Raw genomic sequence first — 26,821 nt, 5'->3', positions numbered from 1 at the left:
AGATATACTGAAGCCCCGAGCAGATGCTATGCACGTCAAGGCTTCCTTTTTTATCTTTAATGGAATTTTACCTAAAAAGTCTAAATGAGAAAAAATAAGGTCACAAGAAGATAAAGGAGAAATATAACAATAGTAGTTTGTAATCTAAGGAGGTAAATCCGACACATTTCAGGGGATTGCTTTGTCTGCGTCAGAGCTGGATAACCAGAAGTAGGTGGATGTAGTTATCAAGGTCAGATCCAAGGGGAGTTCTCGGGTCCTCCTGATCATTTTCCTGTTCAGTTGCTTTGATATTTTCTGGTTGGGTAGCTCCGCCTCCTGGGCCCATGACGGTGTGGGTAAGGGATTTTTAGTTGGCTTCCTTCAAAATTGGCAATATGATTAATGAAAACGATTTTTTTATTCTTTTAAAGCCGTTTTCTTCTTTTCTCCCCTCCCAAGAGGACATCCTTGAAAACCCCTCCCCTTTTTTAACTTTTTTTACTTATGTTTTTTAGTTGCCTTTAGGTTGGTCACATGACATACTGGGTCCCCCTTGAAGTGCTGACATCAGAGCCCCTCCCTTCATAGATATACTGTGTATGAGGGTGCTGTGTGACCCCCTCAGGGGCGGGTTCATGGTACTCGCTATAGGTGCTTTTGGTTGAATGATTTTAATTTTTTCCGGCCTAGCACCCACTTCACCCTTGCGATTTTATTAAACTTCTGGAGGGACCTTTCAGCTGTTATGGAAAAGAAGCTCTGTGTGACAGCCTATGTGTGCGATATAATATCCAATGGTCGGTAGGGGGATGGGGATCATTCGCTGATTACCTATACAACAAAGAAGGAAGCAGCAGCCATAACCCTAATGAAAGCTTCCATCAGCTGTAGGCTTGGATTGTAAAAGGATTACACCCCTGTTAGGTCTTTATTGCCCTATATGCCCCATCTAGGAAGATTCACTTCTGTATACCTCCAGACAACCACTATTGAAATAACCATAAACTTGTACAGTTGTCTCCAATACAGGAATAGAGGAGGAATCATCTAATGGGGACACATGTGATGGTGAAAACCATGCAGGGTGATGCAGATGGACAGCCAGCCACACTCACCACTCTAAGGGGGTGTGGCTTGGTGTGCGGGGGTGGTACTTATATTGATAGTAAACCAATCTACCACCATTCCCATTAGAATCTAGCCAAATTCTGAAGTCAAAAGAGCACAATACATTTTCAGGAAAGTTTATTGAATATATGATACAAAAATGGGGAAAAAGGCAATGCAATCATATTTTCCCTTCAGTCAAATTACACAATTTATGAGCCAAATGAACCAAATATTATTTTCTAGAGTAAGTGACGTGAAATCTCTCCATTTGGGACACACATTTTTTCTAGTACCATAGAGAAAAGTCAAATACAGCTTCCTTGATTTCTTGTCCTGGTGTCCCCGGGACAGAAAGTGCTGCAATCTGCCCAATGGTGGTCACTATAATGACCAGCAATGATATTCTCCATCTGCTACACCACTTAGATGACCTGACCCTATCTGCCTGTACTATATTTTGTATAAAGGAATGTTAATTATTTTTTTTTTTGCCCAGGGGTTTGTTTGCTGTTTGTTTTTGCTGGAAGTGTATGAAGCCTCAGCCATTCCCACACTGATGAGATGAAGCTACTGATATCTCTGTACATCAGCGCAGCCTCTGGGGTCTCTTACACCCTTGATCGGGGCCGCTCCACAGATCTTTGGGTCCCCAAGCAAGAGTCTGAAGGAGCCCCACAGCTCACAATATTAAAATACCCAGAAAGGGGAAAACTTCTCCAATGGCTGACATTCCGACTGATTGGATGTTGCATTATGATAATTGTCATACGCGTCATCGTTGGTTTTTATTATCGTTGTGTTTTATATATTTATATTTATAAGTTTATTGCAGTCTACAAAATTAAATCAATTCAGGATTGTTCCTTTATTTTTCTGCACATGCAACTGGAAGTCAACATAAATCTCCCAAAGATATTAGAACAAGTGTCCCCACTGGAGGAGATTCCTCACTTCCGGTTAACCGAAAAATTTTGGTGATTGCCACCAGAACGTCACATCCTGTCTCAGTGACAACAGTCAGCAGATCTGATATATTGGGAGAATCATTTGCACTTCATTTATTTACTTTGCCAGGTAGACAACCTGAATCTTTCAGGGAGCATTCACCCATACATGCATTTTTCACTCATGTTAATATTTCTGCAAAGATTAGCCATTGCTATAAATGGTGCCTGGTCACATGCAAAAAAAAAAAAAGATGTCAATCCCACCTTATAAAAGGAAACCCAATTCTGAATACTAATTGTGCCTTGCAGAAAATCCCCCATATCAGGGTTCTTTTTAGGAGACATTTTTTCTTTAAGGTGTAGATTTTAAGGGAAATCTTAAAGTGAACCTGTGACAAAACTTCAGATTTCCGAGTATTATTCATAACAATGTGTGGATTTAAAAAAATTCTCTCTGCTCTCTGTAGCTGCAGTCACTGCGGAGTAATTCATCCTCAGAGGTTGGTAGAGAAGCACTGAGGATGTTCAGATCTCATCCCTCAGCTCTACTTCTTTTTGTACATGTTCAAGGAGATTAAATGATTGCGAATTTTACCATTGATAGGTATTCCACTTTTAATTTTACATAGAACCAACCAGATGTTGGTGCACAGCTGGGGGCAGCTCAGGAATTTGGCTGTAGTGCCCCCCAGCTGCCAGAGATGGTTGTACATGCCTATAGAGGAAATTTTACTTCTGCACTTTATGTGACAAGTTTTCTTTATTCTTCTTCAGAGTGAACAAATCACATTTGTGTTTAATGGTAGCTTTATTATTGTATCCCCCCCTTCTTTGTTTGCTCATCTGGATCTTCTCACACTTTCATTGCTCTCTTATCTCACAGTTATCAGAGTATCAGCCAGGTCAGGAGATTTCTGTATATTACAGCTCTTCCCTGAGGACAGACTCCATCATACACACCGTGTCCTCAGCTATGTGTGCAAAGCAGCGCAGTCAGCACTCTGGGGTTAACAAAGGTTTGTGATAGTTCTGCAGTCCGATAGTTTGACCACCATAGGCTATTTCTAATTATTAGAGACGTCCTGCCCCATCTTACTCATAAAGCAAGGACTCTGTACTGAGCCTGGATAGGGAGGATTTGGAAGCCACTGGTGTGCATTGATCTTTATTATATAAGGAAATTAAAATATTACCCAGTGGTGCCTAAACTGTGATCTACGGGTTGAATGGGGCCCTTAGCTTGCCTTTAACTGCTCCTGGGGGGTACCGTTCTTTCCACTGACACCAATATTCCTTCCATAGTCCCCAAGAATGGGGAACTATTCCCAATCACACCAAGGATGGAGCAACATTCCTTCTGATGACTCCAACAATGGAACATTTGTCCTCCCACTGACACCAAGTATGAAGCACTATTGCACCTACTGGTCCTAAAAATATGACGTTGTTCTTTCCATGGCATCAAGGATGAGGTACTATTCCTTTTATTGACAAGGAGAAGGCATTATTTTATTACCCCCACCTGCCCCAACAGTAGGGCACCATTCTTTATAATGGCACCAACAATGGCGCACAATACCTCACTGACACCAAGTGTGGGGCACTATTACCCCCACTGGCACCAAAAGAGGGCACCATTTGTTCCAATGGCACGAAAGATGGAGTACTATACCTTGCTGACTTCAAAGATGGGGCACCATTACCCCATGGGCACCAACAGGACAACATTCTTTCTTTTGGCACCATCAATGGGGTACTATACCTTATTGACACCAAGGGTGGGGCAGTATTAACCCAAGGGCCTCAACAATAGGATAACATTCTTTCCAATGGCACCAACAATGGAGTTCTATTCATTTTTTTTTCGACACCAAGAAAGAGGAATTATTCTATTAACCCCATGTGCCCCAACAATAGGGCACTATTCTTTCCAATGGCACCAACAATGGGGTACTATTCCCCACTGACACTAGTAATAGGGCATTAGCCCTGCCACTGACAAGATGGGGCCCTATTGCTCCCACTGGTACTAACAGTAGGGCACCATGATTTTCAATGGCACCAACAATGGAGTACTATTCTCCACTTAATCCGGGGATGAGGCATTATTCCTTCTAGTGTCACCACTGATAGGGTAATATTACTTCTCCATATTAGGGATGAGTGAGCGAGTTTTTAAAGCTCTATCTCGTGGCAAATTCAGCCGTTCTCGCTTACCCAAATTGTAAGCGAATGGCCGGTGTAAATTCACCGGTTGAGCTCAAATTTAAAAAAAATCCTCCTGTTATATTTCCTCGATCTTCCGATGGTTTCGCAAAATCAGTTCGCCGAAATTTTGCGGAACCATCAGAGGTTCATGGAAATTTTGGCGAGAATGTGAGAGGCATTCCCGCTCATCCCTACTCCATATTATATGACATTCCAGATATTTGGTTTTTCTCCTACTGACCACCGATTCCGAACTTTGGAAAGTTCCATACAGTTACCATGTTGTTTTATTATTCTACTTTGTGCATTGCGTCTGATTTATCAAAGTTCTCCAGGACTGGAGAGGATAGCCTACTATGGGAGAACCTGAGTGATCCAGCAAACCTGGAATGGATCTGGTTAGAATTTAAAACATTTACCAAAAAATAAGAAATGATTGGAAATTGGAGACATTGCTGGCGGTATAGAAAAGCTTTATTATACAGATTAGCCTTTGTACAAGGATTAGTTACAGTACAAGTTCTACATTCAATGGATATATCACCCCAGCAGCCCCATGTTGTTGTATGATGCGTGCAGGAGAGTTGGGGGCCTGGAAGGCCTGTCCATGAGGGTTTTATAAAGCTGGGGCTCTCCCCTCCTTCCCTAACGATAATAAATGAGAAATGATGAGGATAACTCAGCGGTTCTAGGGGTCGCGGGTTCTCAGGGACCTGCTGAGGGCAGCAGATGGGTGAACATGACCTATGCAATGCTCCCTGCAGCCATGGACAGCGCCCCCTTTTGGGTAAATTGCAATCTGCAGGCAAACTCGGGCAGCAGAGCTGACAATCTATATCTGGTGAATAAAACAAGATGAAGGCTTTAAGTACCCAAAAGATGTGGGGCTTATTGCTGCAAGTCTGATGGGGGATTTAGAAAGCGATAATTGTGAATGTACAGCCCTCGTTCACCTCTATACACATATATAGGAAAGGAAGAAATTTGTTCAGTCTCACTTCTGCGCACTGTGCAATATTTATCTGAGCACCATAGAAATGCATACAGGAAATGCGATGGGCCCCTACAGGGGGTCATTAAAGGGTCCATCAGGCGCTGACTGTTAGACAGTCCGGCCACCAAACTGGAGCCATTCCAAAAAGGATAATGTGATGGAGCAACCACCTTCCCGGCACAGGAACATAACTGCCTCTGCTGATGATCTAATACGCCCCCATGTGGACAACTCAGGCTTTTTTTTTATATAGTAGGCCCAATCATTTTATTAACCCCTCACCAGCTCGCACCTCGTTACTTCATTAGCCTGAAGCCACACAGATACTTCAATGCCCTGTGTACCAAGACATAAAGAGAACCTGTCACTGGGCTCTGACCTTCATTTAGACATTTCTATCCCCCAGGTGTGCAAGGTGAGAGGGCAACAGCCGTATAGTCCACCCCATTGGGTGAAAAATTAGTAAAGACCATGGATGGGGATGACACCCAGGATATACTTTTCTGAAGGAAGAACAGGTCTTTATCATATGATGGGTTGACTGCATATAGAAATGCTTAGGAAGTGCCGGTGTCTATAGATGGCTCCCTCTGTCACCCTGAACAAATGTGCAATGGATACCTGGGATCACCAAAGATTTCTTAGAATAGGGAACCTCCCAAATAATAAACTATTAAGGCTCCCCCAGTGTATTCCAGGGCCATGGATACCCCAATTCTTTCTTTTTCTGGGGTAAGGAGCTGATCCAGCACTGCAAGGGGTAAATTTCCCCCTGGTATCACAGCACCACTTACAATATAAAAAATATCGGCGTTCCCAATGGGGACCCATAAACCCCCCCAAAAAATCGCCAGGATGGCCACACAGCCGGTGGCATCTATAGGTAGTCTAATATAACTTACTGTATCACCAGCGTAAGGTACACGCATGCTCTTAGCTAGTGTGCTACAATCGGTAATATACAGACGGAAGAATATTTTATCCTGATTGGCCGGTGACAAAATATCACCCAGGAATAAAGATCAGCATTCCAGCAAATATATGCACATGTATAAAAAAAAAACCCGGTCTCAATATGGCGATATCAATGAAGCTTTCATTTTACAAATATATATTTTTTACCAGATTGCGTCCAGCAGTGACAGCTGCCTGAACTCCTGTTGCATTCTCCATAATAGAAATGAAGAATGGAGCAGAAATTCCAGATAATGGTGACGTTGGGTGGAGCTGGGAACTCAAATCTCCGAGCGACAGAGGTAACAAATTGGTGATGTAACCTCCAGCCTTTCTAAAATGCTGGAATATCGTGCCCTAAAGGGGGCCGGAGGTGGTAAATATGGGTGTATCACTTTAAAAGGCGATGGACCTCAGCGTGGTTGGTATAGAAAACTCCACCAGGGAGAGCATGACCACAATGGATGCACGTGTGGGTGCAGCTGGGAACCCAACTATAAAGATGTGGGGTTCCCAAGAGATAAATGTCATTGGCTGGGTCAGCTCCTCTGTAATAAGGGGCACGCCATCAAGTTTAAAACAAATCTCTGACCAGAAGCGGTGCCATTGGAGCAAGGTGCTCCACCATATGTGTGTGGCCAGATTGTGATGCCGTCCATACGATGTGCTTCATCCCCAATCCCTGAGTGTCATATCAGGTCATTCTGACCACCCATTCTGATCCTGAGATCTGATTGGTGGCAAAACGGGGATCGATATCTAGAATTACTTCCACTATAACAGTGATGAGACGTAACTTACAATACACTGTGCACCCCTAGCACACATATACACATAGATTTGTCTTCTCATTCCCCAATCCATATTCTGGGGTGCAGATTATTATCACTCCATACAATGACCTCACTAACACTACGATCTAATCTCATCACACAGCACCGACATTGAACTCTATGGATCTCTGGACAGCAGCCGCTCGTCTTCTTCGTGTGGATAAAACTCCACAATGTGCAGATCACACCGGCTGGGAGCACCAAGACACAAACTGTCCAACGCACACAAAGTACACAACACTTCCCATCCATCAGGTGACATCAATCAGCTCCTAATGTACCACAGTGCTAAGGTTTATTAAGGAATGGGTGGTAAAGACTCGCCTTATTTTTTTGACTTATTGTTCCATCACCAATACCAAAACCGGGCATGAGAGTTGGAAAGTGACTCACAATGGACCTAATATACAAACTGGATCAGATATACAAAAACTTAGATGGCCCTTATGTTGGGTCCAGTTATCCTTTGTATTTATTTGTACTAAAATTCCAAATATTGTACCCCAATACTCTTCTGTACCTCTGATTTACCCCAATCTCCCTCTGTACCTCAATGTCCTCTGGTCTTCTTTTGTACCTGGTCCTCTGCTGCCGCTTGATTGCACCCAAATCCTCTTCTGCACCTCTATTATACCCCAATCCCCCTCTACTTCTATTGTACCCAAATCCTCTTCTGCACCTCTGTTGTACCCCAATCTCCTTCTATACCTCTATTGTACCCCAATCCACCTCTGTACCTCTGTTGTACCCCAATCCCTCTCGGTAGCTCTATGCCCTCTGGCCTTCCTTTGTACCCCACTCCTCTTCTGCCGCTCTATTGTACCTCAATCCCCCATCCATTACTCTGTTTCAATACAATTCTTCCTCCGCACCTCTAATGTACCCCAATCCCCCTATATCCCACTATTGTGTACCCCAATGTCCTCTGTCTCTTTATTCAAGTTCTGTGCCTCTATCATAGACCAATCCCCCGCTTTCTTTATATTGTGTACCCCAATCTCTCTCTGTACCTCTATACCTTCTGGTCTTCTTTTGTTCCAAAGAATTCTTCTGCCCTCTATTGTATCAAAATCCCCAATCTATTACTCTGTAACAATCCAATTATCCTTCTGTCTCTTTATTTGACCCAAATTTTCTTTACTTTTTCTACTATACCCCTACCCCCTGCACCCAAAAGCCCCCCTTTATTGCACTGCTGTGTACCCTAAAACCCTCTTTTTATTCAACCCCTATTGTACGTCAGTCCCTTATCAATTCCCTTGTTACCATCCAATCCCTTATCTGTCTTTCTACTTTACCTCAATCCCCTCTGCACCTCTTATGTACCGAAATCCCCCTATATCCCACTATTATGTACCCCAATCATCTTGTCCCTTATCTATTCCCCTGCTACCATCCAATCCCCCTCTGTCTCTGTACTGAACCCTAATCCTCTCTTTCATTTGTATCCCAAATCCCATTCTTCCTCATTATTAAACCCTTTCCTCTGTGTCTCTATTATACCTCAATATCTCTCTGTATTTATTCTGAATTCTTCCTGTGCTGTATCTATGTACCCCGATCCTTTCATCTCTAAAGTGTACCCAAATTGGCCCGAAAACATCCCGATCTGACTAAAAGACCCCAATATCCCTTTTGTACCAGCACATTAGGCTAATAACCCCAAAGTCTATGCTAATACTAACACAAAAGACAATAAATATCAGAAGAGCAATTTGGAGGGATTACCCGAGCCTAGCAATGATGGACTCCAGGCTTTCCTAAAAATTATGGGCCCAGAGGGGAGGTGCATGATGAAGGAGTGATGGGTCCCCATGTACCTGGGAACATCCAGAACCCCTAATCTATGGTCACAGCTGCATATACATTTGGAAAAGATAGTTTAACATTTTTTATATACATTTTTTGTAAGGGACCCAAATCCTTTCGATGACATTGTAGGAGGTGGCTATTCTCAGTCCCCCATCATCATTACGGAGGACCCTTGGAGAAAAGAGCCCATGGTGTTGTATATTTGCCATGAGATTCTAATACACAGAGAACCATTTCAGGTTTAATATTCTTCTAATTGTGACAACTGGGTATCAGTATTGGAAGATTTATTCCTGAAATGGACATCTAGGTGATGCTGGGCCATATGTTGGTGATGGCCACCAAGAGGCTACTGGGAGGTCAGCTCCATCTCTGGACCCAATAAGTTAACCAAGAACACTTCTGGACCCCATAAGATAACCAAGGTCATCTTTATCTTATCACTTCCTGTGTTCTGTCTCACATTATTCTCATTTGCAGTAAATGCCATTTTCCAGAAAAATTGGTTGAGCAGCTTATATATCTATGTAAATATATATTGTTGCTAAAACTCTCTGGTGTGAACAGGAAATGGCATTGCTTACTGCCCATATAGCGCTTCATATTACATTCCGTATTTCCATTTTACACATACCTATTCCATTTTTAGGGGTCTTTGCAAATCATTTCTCCATAAACACCTAATTCCTGCACCCCGTACCCCACAGCTGACCTCTGTCCCAAGGTGCAGACTATCTTAGGTGTCTGCACTCCCCAGTCTCTACTTATTTTGCTGGCCTTGGTTGCCTATACTTCTCCAACTCACCTCCTTGGCTTCTCTTACCACCATCCCCTTTTCCCCATCCTTGTTCTCTGCTCAACTTTTATTTTTGCTCTTTCCTCCATTTCTCATTAATTCTGATCCCCCTGTATGCTTCCCTCATCCTCTCTCATATGTTTCTTCTTTCTTCCAAGTGGTCTCTTCAGTTCATTCTACACCCCGATAGCCTCCCTTATGTGCACTCACTGACCCAGTGATAAGATTCCATCAGCTCTGACATAACATGGAAACTTAAAGTAAAACTTAAAGCCCAACTGAACTTTGGGTTTAAATCAACTAAATGCATTCCAGGGGCAAAAAATTGAAAGGGGTGCAAGATTTCTTTCTTCAGAAAGCAGCCACAGCCTGAGTATAAAAAGTTTGTCCCTGCCAAATTGTGCAAAGGAGGAGTGCTTTAAAATCTCCAAAAAAGGGGGGTCTTTGTGTACTAAGATAAGGTATCAGCATTTTGAAAATGGGGTCTCTTCATGCCAAGGATGGGGTTTGAAGGCATTGAGAATAGGGTCTCCAACCAATGAGGTTGGGGTCTAATGCACACTGAGAACAGGGTATCTGTGTTGTGAGGATGCCTGCATACCAAGAATCAGATCTCTGTACTATGTGTGGAGTTTCTGCATATCAAGGATAGGGGGTCTTTGTGTGCCAATGATATGAATCTGCATACCTGGAATGGGGTCTCTGTGTATTGAAAGAGTGCTCTGTTTACTATGAATGGGGTCTCTGCATACCACGGATAGAGGTCTTCGTGGACCAAAGATGGGGTCTATCCATATGGAAAACAGATATCTGTGTCCTGATGATAAGAGAGGACCAGGTACTAAAAATAGGGTTCCTTGGGTACTGCAGCTGTGGAGATTTTTATAACAACTTGTTGAGCATAAATTCTAACTTTTGCAACTTTCAGCTGCAAGTTTTCTGATCAGAAGTAAAGGGTTACAAAGGATTTATCATTATTTGGCACTATGGATCTAAATGTAGTAAATGCGAGAAGTATTGCAATAAAAATTTTTCATGAATAAACTTTAACGTTTTGAATTTATTGTCTCAATCTAATACTCTGCTTTTAAATAGGTTCATAAATACGGGCCATTATTATTACTTTACAAGAGTGCAGATTTCTCAGTCGTGGTGCAATACGATGCGCCCTTCGGCTGAATGACATCTGAAATATAATTCTCCCCCGCACCATTGAGCACCATTGAGCACCATTGAGCACTAGGATTGAATTGGCGGGATGGGAAGCTAGGATCTCCTGGAAGAATATCAGAAAATGTTGGTCTTTGAGCTGAGTGATGTCACCTCACAGTCACACACAACACACTCATTCGGTATGTCACTCAGTGGTGACCTCCAATCTCATTGTCCTCCAAGGAGGGACACAACAAGTCTGATCCTCTGGAGCCCCCAAGTCTCAGAGTGTCATGGCCGCCTCCATACCAGAGACCTCCCGACAAGCAGCCATCAGAAGCATTATCTGCCATGCTATGGGCCAGCCCAATGATTCCTATTCGGCAGATCTGAAGTACGATGAGCTTCCTGCAGGGGTCATGTCGGAGGGGTGTCCGTTTTATCTGGAATAGAAGATGAGAGGCCAAGGTTTGATAAAATATATATATAATATGTATAATATGCTATAAATTTAATGGCCACTTGCAAAATTATTCAGTCCTCCACAAATTCAACCAATTTACCAAATCCTACTGGGGTGCAGCTATTGCATTTTGTTAGGGTTTAGGCCAGGTTTTAGGATTTCAGAGAGAAGAGGATTTGGTGTACTGAATACTTAGGGGTTTTGGAAACTTTGAAATATGGATTTAAAATATGGTATTGCTACCGTATATAGGGAAAGAGGAATATAGACCTTGGGATGACCATATGCAAGTAAGGAGGAATATAGACAATGGAATGGCCATATGCAAGTAAGGAGGAATATAGACCTTGGGATGTTCATATACTGTACAAATGGAAGAATATAGGCAATGGGATGACCATATACAAGTAAACAGGAATATAGACCATGGGATGACCATATACAAGTAAGGAGGAATGTAGACAATGTGATGACCATATAGAAGTAAAGAGGAATATAGACAATGGGATGACTATATACAAGTAAAGAGGAATAATGGGATGACCATATGCAAGTAAGGAGGAATATAGACCATGGGATGACCATATACAAGTACGGAGGAATATAGACATGGGAATGGTCATATGCAAGTAAGGCGTAATATAGACAATGGGATGTTCATATACTGTACAAGTGGAAGAATATAGGCAATGGGATAACCATATACAAGTAAGGAGGAATATAGACCATGGGATGACCATATACAAGTAAGGAGGAATATAGATCATGGGATGACCATATGGAAGTAAGGAGGAATATAGACAATGCGATGACCATATAGAAGTAAAGAGGAATATAGATCATGGGATGACCATATACAAGTAAGGAGGAATATAGACAATGGAATGGCCATATACAAGTACGGAGGAATATAGACAATGGAATGGCCATATGCAAGTAAGGTGTAATATAGACAATCGGATGTTCATATACTGTACAAGTGGAAGAATATAGGCAATAGGATGACCATATACAAGTAAGGAGGAATATAGACCATGGGATGACCATATACAAGTAAGGAGGAATATAGACCATGGGATGACCATATACAAGTAAATATAGACCATGGGATGACCATATACAAGTAAGGAGGAATATAGACCATGGGATGACCATATACAAGTAAGGATGAAAATAAACAATGGGATGATCATTTACAGGCCAAGAGAAATACAGACCATGGGATGACCAATAATTATGGAAGTAGGGATATAGACCATGGGATGACCTATATGGAAGGAGGGCAGGAATATAAATCATGGCATTACAACTACATAGATAAGTAGCTATAAAGACCATTAAATGACCACTATACAGGGTAGTAGGGATTATGACATATATATTATGACACAACCCCTATACAGGTGATGGATATAGATGGACATAGGACATATGGACATGGGATGACCAGTATATATGGTGGATAGAAAGAAAGGCCATGGAATGACTAGTATATGGATAAGATGAAGAATATAGACCATAAGATAACACCTATACCGGAAAGGTAAGCTGTGGGATGACCAGAATACAAAAAATTGTTAAGGGAAGTAGACCATATGATAACCAGTATACAGTGAAGGTTGGGATATAGACCATGGAATGGCCGGTATATGGGAAAGACCATGGCATGACCAGGATACTGGAAAGGTATGGATGACTAGCACATGGGGGAGGTGAGGCAATTATACAGGGAAGGTTAGAGATATAGACCATGACATGGCCCGTGCACAGAAGGTAGGAATATAGACTATTGGATGATCAGCATACAAGAAATGTGAGGGATATAGACCATAGCATAACCAGTATACAGTGAAGGTTGGGATATAGAGAATGGAGTGACTAATATACGGGGAAGTTGAGAGATATAGACTGTGAGATGACCCATATACAAGCAAGGTGAGAGATATAGACCATTGAATGATAGGGATATCAGAAAGGTAGGGGTACAGTATAGACCATGGGATAACCCCATACAGGGAAGGTGAGGGATATAAGCAAAAGAATGATCAGAATACAGAAAAGGTAGAAATATATGCCATGGGATGACTAGTACATGGGGAAGTTGAGAGATAAAGACCATGAGATGACCCTATACATGGATAGTAGGTGTATAGAATATGGGGTGGTCAGCATATAAAAAACAGTGAGGGATATAGACCATGAGATGGCCTGTATACAGGGAAGGTGAGGGATATAGACCATACAATGATGAGGATACCAGAAAGGTAGTGATATAGTTTAGCGCATGGGATGACCTGTATATCGGGAAGGTGAGGGATATAGACCATGAGATGGCCCTATACAAGGACGATAAGTATATAGACTATGGGATCACCAGCATACAAGAAAGGTAGGGGATTTAGACAATGGCAGGACTAGAATTAAGGAAATGCAGGATAACTAGGTTGAGATACCACCTGGCTGGTAATAGTGTCCTCTAACTTATATTATTAGGAAATACCCCATACTTCCAGTGCTGGCCTCTAACACAAAGCTGTTCATTACTGACCTGTTGAGGTGGAATTAGTGCCATCATCAGCTGCTGAGAACTTTAAATCTGCCCCATCTGTAATCAAGGATGACCTTGACCTTTGACATCGGTCTCCAGATCGAGTCCTCCGAAGGACAGCCTGGAGGAGAGTTTAACACGGATGTAAGATAAATGAACATTCACAATGAATGATATTCAAACCTGATCTTTAAATGCCCCAAGGCATTCAGGCTTCCAAAATACTAATTCATAATTTCCATTAGTTTCAGAGAAGGAAAAAAAGAAGAAGGAATGTAGAACCAATAAAAGGAAGGGAAGTTTTTCTATCCCTACAATAATATCTTCACTCATTCCATCATATTAAAATATTTCCCAATTATCTTTTTGAATTTCAATATTCAGCCTTTTGTTTAGGAGGCAGCCTGTAGTGGGGACCTGCTGGGCACTCCTATAGCTGTGCTGCATACTGGTGTTTCTTTACATGCAAATATCTGGGTTTGCAAAGGCATTTGCACATAAGTTGGATTTATAGATTTTGTGGCTATTGAGGAATATATTGAAGTAAACATTACAGAACAAGGGGTTCAGAAAATAATTTTGTTCCTCTCATCCATGCCTACCTGTGTCCTCACCTTTCTGCTCTGCGGACTGTTGGGGGCTGAGGCACTGGTGTACAGACTCAGGCTGGAATTCGACCGGCTGGGAGACATCCCCTTCGATGCAGACTGGGTCCCTGAACACTTCCCGGAGGAAGGGGAGAATTCGGGGGAGAGGTACTTCTCATTGATTTTAAGGTTAGTCCGACCTTTCACTGGAAAATAAGAACAATAAAGATTATTAGATCATATTGCATGAATAATGAATGTAGAGCAAAAGATCCAAGAGCAGCAAAACTGAATTGACTTTGTCTTATGTCTAGGGAATCTAAAGTAAGGGGGAATCTGCCCAATGGGGCACTGAAAATCCACAATTAAAATATAATGTTGGTTTAGATGTTTTTTTATTGGCCAATATAAAATCAATGGACTAATGTCAAGTTCATGCCACATGGATGGCATATTAGGATGTGCATGCATAGGTGTCAATGGGTTCTTAAACCTTATTAGGTTTCTATTCTTCCACCATCCCCCATTCCCATTTTAATTCTCCCTTCCCCCCAAGCCAATTTTTTTCCCTCACTATCCCCCCATTCCCATTTTATTCCTCCACTATCCTCCATTCCCATTTTATTCCTCCATGATCCCCCATTCCCATTTTATTTATACACTATCCCCCTATTTCTATTTTTTCCTCCACTATCCCCCCATTCCCATTTTATTCCTCCACGATCCCCGCCATTCCCATTTAATTTCTCCACTATCACCTCGTTTCATTTTTATCCCTCCACTATCTCCCCTCTCCCCATACCCATTTTATTCCTCCACAAACCCCCATTCCTATTTTTTTCCTCCACTAACCCCCCCCCATGACCATTATATTTCTCCACCCTCCCCCATTTCCATTCTTTCCTCCAATATCCCATTCCTATTCAACCCCTCCACTATTCCCCACTCAAATTTTTTCCTCCACTATCCCTCCATTCCCATTTTTTTTCCTGCACTATCCCCCATTCCCATTTTATCCCTTCACTATCCCCCATCCCCATTTTATCCATTCCACTATCCCCCATTCCCATTTTTTCCCTCCTTGATCCCCCCATTCCCATTTTATCTCACCACTTTCCCCGCCATTCCCATTTTTTTCCTCCACTATCCCCCATTCCCATTTTATTTATCCACTATCCCCCATTTCCATTTTTTCCTCCACTAACCCACCACCTCCATTTTTTCCTCCAATATCCCCCATTCTCATTATTTACCTCCACAATCCCCCCATTCCCATTTTATTCCTCCACTATCCCCCATTTCTAATTTATCCCACCACTTTCCCCCCCATTCCCATTTTTTTCTCCACTATTACCGGATTCCCATTTTATCCCTCCACCATCAACGAATTACGATTAGGATACCATTATTGGACACATTGAAGTTACAACCCCACATGATTCTTTGAATCTCAAAGTCTAATGGTTGTATTGGTGAGCTCCACCTGCTGTATTCTGCAATGATGGTTCACGCAGTATATGGGGTGAATTGACACCATCACATTCCTGACCCTTGAGTGTCATTTGTGTGTTTGTTTTGTGCGTTCCTTTTATTTTTTGAAGGGTTTCCTCCCCTCCTAAACATTCCCTGTGGGTCATAGTATAAATATTACATTTTCATTGCATTTGCAGAAAATATGCAGACTTTACGCCTCTCCTGTCTATCTCTGATCGGTGTCAGCTATGATGCAGGGTACCCGTTATTGATTTAGGCAGATTTCTGTTCCGCACGACTGACGGTGAAAAGTGTTATTTGAATCAACAGAACTGGAACGACCGGTTTATGGGGCTCAGAAGTGGGGCTCACCTCTACATGGATCATTCTTCACCAGGAACTCATCCAACGCAATCCAGCCGCCTCCGACCCGAACCATCAGAGTACTCCGCAGGATCCGCACCATGCGCAGCTGCTGTGACTCGCCAAACTGAGAGAGACACAAACTAACAATCTGACACAGCGAGGAGAGGGGGGGCAAGGAACAAAATGTCCACCAGAGGGAGCTACTACAGAGAAAGTGCAACTAGTGGAGACAGGGGATGTATAGACACAGGGAGATCCCTACTATCGGGGATGTAAACACAAAGAAATCCCTACTACGAGAGTATAGAGAAAGGGGAAATCCCTACTACGGGGGTGTAGACACAGAGTAATCCCTACTACGGGGGTGTAAATACAGGTAAATCCCTACTATGGGGGTGTAGACATAGAGAAATCCCTACTATGGGAGTAAAGACACAGGGAAATCCCTACCATAGGGGGTGAAGACACAGAAAAATCCCTACTGTTGGGGGAGTGTAGATACATGGAAATTCTCTATTAGGGTGGGGGGGGGGGGTATAGAATAAGAGAAATCCTTACTAAAAGGGAAGAAGACACAAGAAAAATCCCTACTACAGGGGGATGTATCCACAAGAAAATCCCTACCACAGGGAGGTATTACCACAAAGAAATCCCTACTTTGGGGGTGTAAACACAGGGAAATCCCTACTATGGGGGTGTAGACACAGAGTAATCCCTACTACGGGTGTGTAGACACAGGTAAATCCCTACTATGGGGGTGTAGACACAGAAAAATCCCTACTATGAGAGTATAGACACAGGGAAATCCCTACTATAGGGGGTGAAGACACAGATAAATCTCTACTATGGGGGTGTAGACACAGAAAAATCCCTACTGTTGGGGGATTGTAGATACATGGAAATTCTCTATTAGGGGGGTAAAGAATAAGAGAAATCCTTACTAAAAGGGAAGAAGACACAAGAAAATCCCTACTATAGGGGGATGTATCCACAAGGAAATCCCTACCACAGGGAGGTATTAACATAAAGAAATCCCTACTACGGGGTTGTAGACACAGGGAAATCCCTACTATGGGGGTGTAGACACAGAGAAATCCTTACTATAGCGGTGTAGACAGAGGGAAATCTCTACAATGGAAGAATTTATGAACACACCAAAATTCACATTTATGGGGGTTTAGAAATAGGGAAATCCGTACTATGGGAAATAAAGACACAGGGAAATCAGTACTATGGGGGGATGTTGACACAGTGAAATCCTTCCTGGGGGGAAGGATACAAGGAAATCTGTACTTTGGGAAATATAGACATAGGGAAATCCCTACATTGGAAGAATATATGAACACACCAAAATTTACATTTAGTGGGGTGTGGACATAGAAATCCATACTATGGGGATTTAGTCCCCACTATGGCAAATATATTTGCGGGGAGATCAATACTTTGAGAGATTTAGATGCAGAGAGAACCTCACTATGGAGAGATATAGACACAGGGAGATCCCTAATATGTGAGAATAAATAAAAATGTTACTAATGGGGATACAGACATCAGGAAAATCCCTACTATGGGGGATATATCATATGGAAGAACCTTCCATGAAAGGATACAGACACAGGGAGATCCCTACTACCGGTAATATAGACATGAAGAGAAGAATATAAACTTAGAGAAGCCCCTGCTTTGCAAGGTATAGTATTATAGGCACAGGGTGGTCCCTACTATATTGGGATATAGGCACAGAGGGATGAATTGTATGGGGGAAAACAATTACAGGGGATCCCTATTATAGAGGAAACAAGAAGATCCCTACTATGGGGATATATAATAATCTTGAGATAATGGTTGCACATTTCTAGTACATTAAAAAGGAGGATCCCTAATATGCGGAGTTGTAGATACTGGGAGATCCCTAATTAATGGGGATATAGACAAATGGAGATCTCAAGGGGACATAACAGGAAGATCCCTGTTACAGGATAAGGTCTTGTGAATATACCCATTATAGGGGCATACAGGTATATAGAGACCCCTATGACAGGAGGATACAGACACAGGGGAAACCTATTATAGGGGGATGCAAAAATTGATCCCTATTTTATGAGATTGCAGACACAGGAACATCCCTATCATAAGGAGGAACAAATCCCTATTACAGGGGAATTTGGACAGATGAAGATCCCATTTATGAGAGAATTGATATAAATAGACGATGGGGTTGAGTTTTGGCTGTGAATTATAACTCTGCAATGGATCGCTCACTTTGACTAATGAAGGTGGTAAAAGTGTAATTTGCATTTGCAAGGTCCAATCACATGCAAGAAAATATAAAAAAAATGATTCTTGCTTGCACATGATTGGATATGTGAAGTCAGCAGATTGATAATTTACCTTGCTACGTGAACAGCCTGCACTCCTTTAGTAAATCAACCCAATGAAACAGCAAAATAGCAAAACTTGAAAAAAATTACCTTAGATTGTAAATTACTAAAAGTAAATGAGGTTCTCTTTCATACATAGGGCAGACAACGGATATATTGGGGTACACAGATTACGCTGGGACTGGGAGGGGAATCATATTTGGTGACAATGGGGAGAACGGGGTTTAAAAAGACTCCGGGTTTGGGGAAAACTCCATCCTAGCAAACTGAACGGAAGGGAATGTACATGAAATTGGGGATATTTAGGTGGAGGGACAAAGGCCTGGGGTGGTGACGAGTAACATGGAGAAGAAAAAAGAATGAAAATCAGAGAAGAGACGGTAAGAAAGAGAGGAGGAAGCAAGCCAATGATGTATAACCACCATGCCATCTTTAAAGTATATGTACGTAGGAAATTTTTTCTTGGAACATTAGACTAGAACTAGAAGGACTAGAAGATCTATCAAGGTTTTACTGATGTATTTATAAATTATTTGCCTGTCAACTCGGCTGAGATTCAACGTTTTTTTATTTGGATGCATTACTATAGTGGCTTGCTTTTTAATAATTGTCCACTAGGTTGCAGAATGAATAGTTTTAATATGAACTGCATGGGGATTACAATGCATGAGAATTAAAAAACGGCAGAATTGATAGGCAAAGAATTTATAAATGAAGCCCTGTGACCATTGTCAATGAGAAATGTAAGATCTGTCATGCTTGGAGGTATGAGGAGTTCTAGCATCCCTCTCACTTTGGAGAGGTCTCTTTTCTTCTTGCTGGGTCTCCAGGACAGGAGGTCCAAAGGGACACTAAAAGTCTTAACTTTGTCTCAAGTTCCTAAATCTTTGGGATCATATTCTCCATTATGAGGACTTCCACCATGTCTTTGCTAAGTTCCTGGGTCTGTGCCCATTATATGGCCTCCACCATATCTTTGCTAAGTTCCTGGGTCTGTACACCTGCTGTGCCAATTATAATAGGGGTTACCACCATCCAAGAACTGAGCTTTTTTGGGTCTGTACAACTGTTGTGCCATTTTGCTGCCATCTCTGCATTTAGTTCCTGATTCTGGACCTCTGCTTTGCCCATTATGAGAGTTCCAACCATTTCTGTGCTGAGTACTCTGGTCTGCACCCCTGGTGCCCATTATAAGGGGCTTCACCAACCCTGTGCTTAGTTTCTGGGTCCGTATACCAGCGGTGTCCACTATGAGGGCCTCCACCATCTCTACACTTAGTTCCTGGGTCTGCACCTTTGGTTTGCCTATTATGAGGGTTTCCAACCATCTCTGTGCTATCTTCCCTGGTCTGCACCCCTGGTGCCCATTATAAGGGGCTTCACCAACCCTGTGCTTAGTTTCTGGGTCCGTATACCTGCAGTGTCCACTATGAGGGCCTCCACCATCTCTACACTTAGTTCCTGGGTCTGCACCTTTGGTTTGCCTATTATGAGGGTTTCCAACCATCTCTGTGCTAACTTCCCTGGTCTGCACCCCTGGTGCCCATTATAAGGGGCTTCACCAACCCTGTGCTTAGTTTCTGGGTCCGTATACCAGCTGTGTCCACTATGAGGGCCTCCACCATCTCTACACTTAGTTCCTGGGTCTGCACCTTTGGTTTGCCCATTAAGTGGGGTGCTAACTCTCTCTGTGCTGAGATCCTAGGTCTGCACCCCTGCTATGCCCATTATGAGAGCCTTCACCATCCCTAAGCTAAGTTCCCTGGTCTGTGCCCCTGATGTATCCTTAATGAGGGGTTCCCACCATCTCAGAACTGAGTTTCTGGGTCTGAACCCCCTACTGTGCCATTGAGGACCTGCACCATTTCTGCATTGAGTTCCTGGGTCTCTACCCCTGCTATACCTATTACAAGGGGTTCGCTCTATCCCTGCACTCAGTTTTGAGATCTGTACACCTGCTGTACCAGTAATAAGGAATTCTCCCATCCAGCTGGATTTTTGTTTTTTAATATGGAGAAAGGTGGCAAAAATATAGAGAAATTTTGTAGCAGAAATCTCATATCTGGAACCCAAGGAATGATGAAAATATAAAAGAAACAAATTGTAAATCAGCACAAAAGACTCATTCTGTGATTGATCTAATATTATTGTGTCAACTGGTCCTGCAATCTACATGCAATGCCTATTCAGTTGTGAGCATTGCATGAATTCTATGGCTGCTCTATGGAGTTATGGAAGGTGTAATGGGTGGAGGACAGTGAATGATACTCACTCGGTAGCGGTTGGCACTGATCTGTTCCACCTGAAAGCGCTTGGCACAGTTACACTGAGCGACTTGCCGATTCACCTGTAGGATGCACAGATTGGCTGTGAGTTGTGAATAATACATTTACAATATCTGAATTGAATAATTTGGTAAATGTTGAGATTATTGTGCGTCCACCAGGGATGGAGTTTATTCCTCACCTCGTCCTGAATGTGGTCTGCATCGGCGGTCCTCCGTAGGGGGTCTCTGCTGGGGTGCAGCGCACTCACAAACTCATAATAGTCAATGAATCCGTCTCCATTTATGTCAAATATGTTTGCCACTGCCGTCATCTCCAGGGAATTGGTGGGAAATCCTGGGAGGATAAAATTCATTAGTAACATTCCAACATATTGGAACCACCGATATTCCAAAACCAAGATTTCCACATAGGCTAAATAGGAACTGTCTGCATTACCACAACCAATCATCCAGTGCCATGATAGAACACAAATTCTACCCAATACCAGAATGTGACCCTTACAGATAGCCAAATAGATGATTGGTGTCATTTAGTCTGACCTGAGCAACCTGTGGAGGAACCCTGGTTGAGAAGCACTGGTTTAGATACTTCCTGCTCCAGATTGGGCAGCATTGCATTTCAATGCAAGGAATTCACAACAGCACCTGTCTACAGGAACCCTAAATGTTGTGTATGATATTATGGCACCGTCTATATTCTTTCTGACTTTGCTATTGCTTTAAGCAAGTAGGTTCTGGTCGCACGACCATTCCTTATAAGGTTTGGAAGGGGAATGACAAAAGTGGTCCTGGTGCTGGTTGGTCGGAGGAAAGATTAATATTTAGGTAACATCTCTCCTATCAGATCACCAAAACTATCTGTTATGGCTGAACATGGCTGCATTGACTTCTAAAGCCTGCAGCACCTGTAAGCTGACCAACACAAAAAAACTTTATTTCAATTAAAGTTCAATACAATAAACTTGTCCTATATGAATATAGATCTATTGATAATCATTTGATTATATCATCACAATAGATCCAACAACACAAAAGAGCAGGGAAGAACCTCCTTTACTTTATCCTGGAGGATATCCTATATCCATCACTGCCTTCACTTTGGAGTAAGATTTCTTGGCGTCTTTACTGTGCTGCTCATTGTTCTCCTTGCTGGAGAGGAAGCTGTACCTAAAGACTTGCAGAGTAAGGATCTCCCTGCTTCTGCTTCATTCATATTCTTAATCTGTGCTTCCTCCGCCTCTATTATTACCCCACCAAAAATTAGATTACCAGCCATAAGGAGGGTAGCTCTAACATGAGAAGGCAAAGCCCTGCCTCTACCAAGATAGCTGTCCGCTTGTCTTTTGGATATACACAGGTCCTCTTTTAATATGACCACATAGTCTAAATCGTGGCCCTCAAAAAAAAATTAAAAGGAACTTTTCCAATTTGACCAATAGAGGTTCTTTTGCTTCTATACTTGATATTGATTGTGTTTGGTTGATTACATTCACAATCAATTTATGTCAATCCTATGAAACATTCAAATGGGAAAATCAAAGCTTACTATTCTACACATATACAATGATAAGGGGAAAATTGTCAGAAGAACTGCAAGTGTCAGGATGACACAGAGGTTTGGACGTACACACAAGAATCAGTGGAGCCGGACAAACTACTATTCTGGGACTTGTAGACTTGTGCTGGTAATGGTGGTAGTAATGATGTATAATCCGTAAAACCGCAATAATAATAAATCACAATAATCAGCAGTGCAGGCTCCTTCCTTTGGTCCATCAGTCACCTTAATGGCCAATATAAGGCAGGGTGATAACATTGCTGATAATTGTAAACCAGTGAAAATATTCCCATATATATTATGTATTAGTTGTAAACTACCCGGTAGCAACTCTTTATGCCCAGCATGCTGGTAAATTTCAGACCTGCAGCTTACTACCACAACTGATTAAGATCTGGTATTGGACCATATCTGTATCACTGTCTGTATTAGTCTGTCATTTGCAATCCCTATTTAATGTACAGCGCTGCGTAATATGTTGGCGCTATATAAATCCTGTTTAATAATAATAATAATATCATACAAGAGACGGCCGTCTGGTCACTCACGGGAGGAGAGCACGCTGTCCATGAACTCCCGCTGACTGATACGTCCGTCCTGGTCTCGGTCTATTCCTCGGAAAACATCCAGAATCCGTGATTTCATCTGACCAATCCACTGCATGTATCTCTTCCTCCACTCCGCAAAGTCAAAATGTGCAAATTCCTGAAGCTGGAGGACCAGAGGGAATGGAGAGTACAATGAATTTGTGATAGATCACAGGAAATGTGTTCTAGAATTTCCCATTATTATAACCCAATGTAAATTTCACTCAATCCTTTCACAGCCCCCAATAACAATGTATTCTTCTAAATTTGCACATTACCTCCTTTACTTTACCCTGGAGGATATCCTTTATCCATCACTGCCTTCACTTTGGAGTAAGATTTGTTGGCGTCTTTACTGTGCTGCTCATTGTTCTCCTTGCTGTAGAGGAAGCTGTACATAAAGACTTGCAGAGCAAGGATCTCCCTGCTTCTGTTTCATTCATATTATTAATCTGTGCTTCCTCCGCCTCTATTATTACCCCACCAATAATTAAATTACCAGCCATAAGTAGGGCAGCTCTGACATGAGAAGGCAAAGCCTTGCCTCTACCAGGATAGCTGTCTGCTTGTCTTTTGGACACACACAGGTCCTCTTTAAAAAGTTATGTACATAGTATTTTCTATTTGGTCTCTTCTGTCCCTATTCCCCCTACCAAACCTGTTGCACTCTATTGCTAGATGTTATATTTGTCTTGCTATTTGCTACTGCAAATATGTATTGAGCTGCTTTTCTGTTTTTTTCACTTTAGATAGAAACACTAAGCACAGATACTACTAACTGGGGAAACCGATGAAATTATAAATATATTTCAAATATTAGTGACAGGTCCACTTTAAATTATTATCCTTAGTATATGAAATCCTCTGCTCTGGAAAAATCCTCTCTGTAAAACAGCTTTGCAGGAAATACTTCTCTTCTCCTCCCTTGTCACCTCTTCTCATTCAGGGTTTGTCCATTATTCCTCCCTGCTGTGGAATGTTTTCTCTCCAGACACTCATATAACCTCTAAACATTCACATGAAAGCTTAATAAATTCATAGATAAACAATGCATCACTGTAGAGGATCTGCCTGGCCATAAATGAGAGAACTTAGCAGGTAGGTTCACATCTGTATTTGTCTGGTAGACTGTAAGTACCTATCAAACATTGTCATACATTCCTCTATATCACCCTATTATTGTATTTGTTGCACTGTATTCTAGTGGTAGCAATGTTGTGAATGTGCAGCTATTTCATTAATGCTGTGCAAAACCCCAGAATACCAATTTCTATGGTTCTTTTTATTTGGAAAACAACCAAAGCATGAGCAGAAAAGTCTGTCCCTGCCAGCATGGTGCAGACTTTTTTTAAGCAGTGATCCAAAAACCCTATCATCATCATGGGAAGAATTCTTCAATCAGCAGGCAGCATGGGCATTGATAATTGGAGAAGTATAGGTCTAAATCAGTAGGGATAGGTCAGCCCTTTGCATGGAAAAAATGCAGAAAACATTGATCCTGCTTTCAACCATCATAAGACCACTGCAATATAACATATGAGGTCTGTCTATAAAAAAACAAGACTGATAACTATATATTATGTATTTCTATGACAATTCTAATGTTTGTCCCCTTCAATGTTCCTTCTATGTACAATGAAGCACTGATGCCGTCTTATTTTCCACTGGTGGAAGGTGTGGAGCAGATAAGTTTGTGATGTATTTTCTTTCCTGCATCCATTGACTCAAAATGTGTTCCTTTCGGATTTCTATTTACAAAAAAGTGCCAAGGTGCCAAATCTGGTGAATATGGAGGACGTTCCAGCGTAGTAATGTGTTTGTAGGTCACAGAAAGTGCTGTGTGAGAAGGATGAAGAATGAAACCATTTCCCACATTTCTGCCGTCTTTTCCTGACTCTTTCTCTCAGCTTTGTCTTCCTTATAATAATGTTGGGTCACTGTGGTGCCTTCTGGAACCCCTTCTGCCAAAATGGCGCCTTCATGTCACAAAACACGATGAGCATGGCTGTGACTTTGGACTTTTTTGGTTCTTGGTGATGAAGGTGTTTCCAGTGACTGTGGTTTGGTTTCAGGATCATACTGGAAGATCCAGGTTTCGGCACCAAGTGATGACTTTATGAAAAAGGTTCGGCTCCACCTTAAGTTGCTGCAGAAAGTCAGCACAAATTTCCTTGTGGCAGTGTTTTTGTTCTAATGTGAAATTTATCAAAAATTTTCAATTGACTTGTTGATCAACTTTTATACTTCTCATGATTTCAGCACATGAGGGGAAACACAACGCTATTAAACGGTGAGTGACAACAAACAACACGGCAGTGCCGGCGGTTGTCCTGCATGTTGGGAGAAGTTTACACGTTAATGGCAAGAGATTATAATTATCTCACTGCTTTGTGATAGAGATACACATCTCCTTGTTATATACACAGACTTCGTATATTATTGTTATATAGTGTCGAGAATTGTTTTGGTTGGCAGCCCTTCATTCACACTCAAGAAAAACAGATGTCCCTATTTGAAGGTTTCTCCTCCTTTCTTGTTCCATGGATGTTCTTTGACTATCTATCTTAATTACAACTGCCACCAGTTCAAATTAAGATGTTAATTCTCCCCAGTAAGGATACAGTAAGCAATAAAACTCTGATGGATGCCCTAATTCTTCCTTGGCTGTCCAGAACTGGAAGGAAAAGTCCTGGCTAAATTTACAACCCTAAAATCATTTGTTAAATTCCAATTGCAATGTTTTCACTTTCACTTCTGTTTCTGTTGGTAAAACAGTTTGAACCTCAAAAACAACCAAACTGCAGCTCAGCCATTACAGAGTCATTATCACCCTGCAGACATTGGACTCACTCACCTCGTGGAGCCGCTGTTGGGCATTCTGAAGGCGGCATTGGCGGTCCAAGGCCAGGAGCCAGAGCTGCTGCCAGCGGTTAAGGAGTTGTGCCATGTGTGGAGTTTTCGGGGCGAGGTCCAGGAGTGGAATGGAGGGGCCAGTCTGGGATGATTTCACCGAGTTTTGTCTTTCTGAAACAACAAACAGTATTTACATCGGAACTCTCTGGCAGGACTAAGTGACAAATGTGGATCAAAATCGTCAAGACCGTAAAAGTAACAGGCCAACTATCCTGCAACAGGGTTTGAAGAACAAGCTGGAAAATACTCTGACGACAAGTGGAATTTTCATTTAAAGGAGTCTACTACTTTCAGAAAGAAATATGCAATTGGCAGACCAGACTACAATCCAAAAAACTCCACCAAGGCTTTCCATCAATTTATATTATTTGATTTTCTTCATATCATTGTTGAAGAGCACACCTTTAGCACACCTGCCATTCACTTACATCAACATTACAGACGCCGTGGGCCACTACAGACTCTTGTTACCTGTATGCCAGCCTTGGTGGAGCTTTGCTTAAGTGGCACAACATGCAGGACCACATCCTGCTGAGTCTCTGCATTCAACCATTACTATTCCATCCCCATAGTAAAACCACTATACAAGAATGTGCGCTACGATAGTATAAATGGCCAGGTCTCTCACTGGTAATGGTCTTGCGTGTATTTGTCACTCGTGTATCAGTCACTTTACGCTTGCAATTTTTGGTGACTTTCTCCACCTCAGGCTCCTTCAGGCTTAGCTCCTCCATAAACACCTGGAATAAGTAAGGAGGAGAAATATCACTTTTATTGATTACATAACCAATGGGATGGATGGTTGTCCTATGATGTGAGATGTATGGTGGACAGTTGTTTTCTGATATGATATGTAGGTTAGATGGTTCT

The 26,821-nt window shown here is 42.0% G+C and overlaps 1 protein-coding gene across 1 annotated transcript in view; it reads right to left on the bottom strand.

The window, feature by feature from the left end:
* Window positions 1–4,703: 4,703 nt before the first annotated feature.
* Window positions 4,704–26,821, bottom strand: part of LOC140330462 (microtubule-actin cross-linking factor 1, isoforms 6/7-like) — a gene marked incomplete at its 5' end in the record, with an annotated part of 41,449 nt that continues 19,331 nt past the window's right edge. The window contains 9 exon segments of the mRNA XM_072410599.1: window positions 4,704–11,231; window positions 13,800–13,920; window positions 14,402–14,592; window positions 16,232–16,349; window positions 20,879–20,953; window positions 21,073–21,227; window positions 23,000–23,162; window positions 25,893–26,062; window positions 26,580–26,691. Of these exon segments, the coding sequence (XP_072266700.1) occupies window positions 11,206–11,231; window positions 13,800–13,920; window positions 14,402–14,592; window positions 16,232–16,349; window positions 20,879–20,953; window positions 21,073–21,227; window positions 23,000–23,162; window positions 25,893–26,062; window positions 26,580–26,691 (1,131 nt within the window). The 3' untranslated portion in view covers window positions 4,704–11,205.

This window comes from Pyxicephalus adspersus, chromosome 5, assembly GCF_032062135.1.
Source record: "Pyxicephalus adspersus chromosome 5, UCB_Pads_2.0, whole genome shotgun sequence".
Taxonomy (NCBI): Eukaryota; Metazoa; Chordata; class Amphibia; order Anura; family Pyxicephalidae; genus Pyxicephalus; species Pyxicephalus adspersus.
This window is presented reverse-complemented; position numbering and strand designations above follow the sequence as displayed.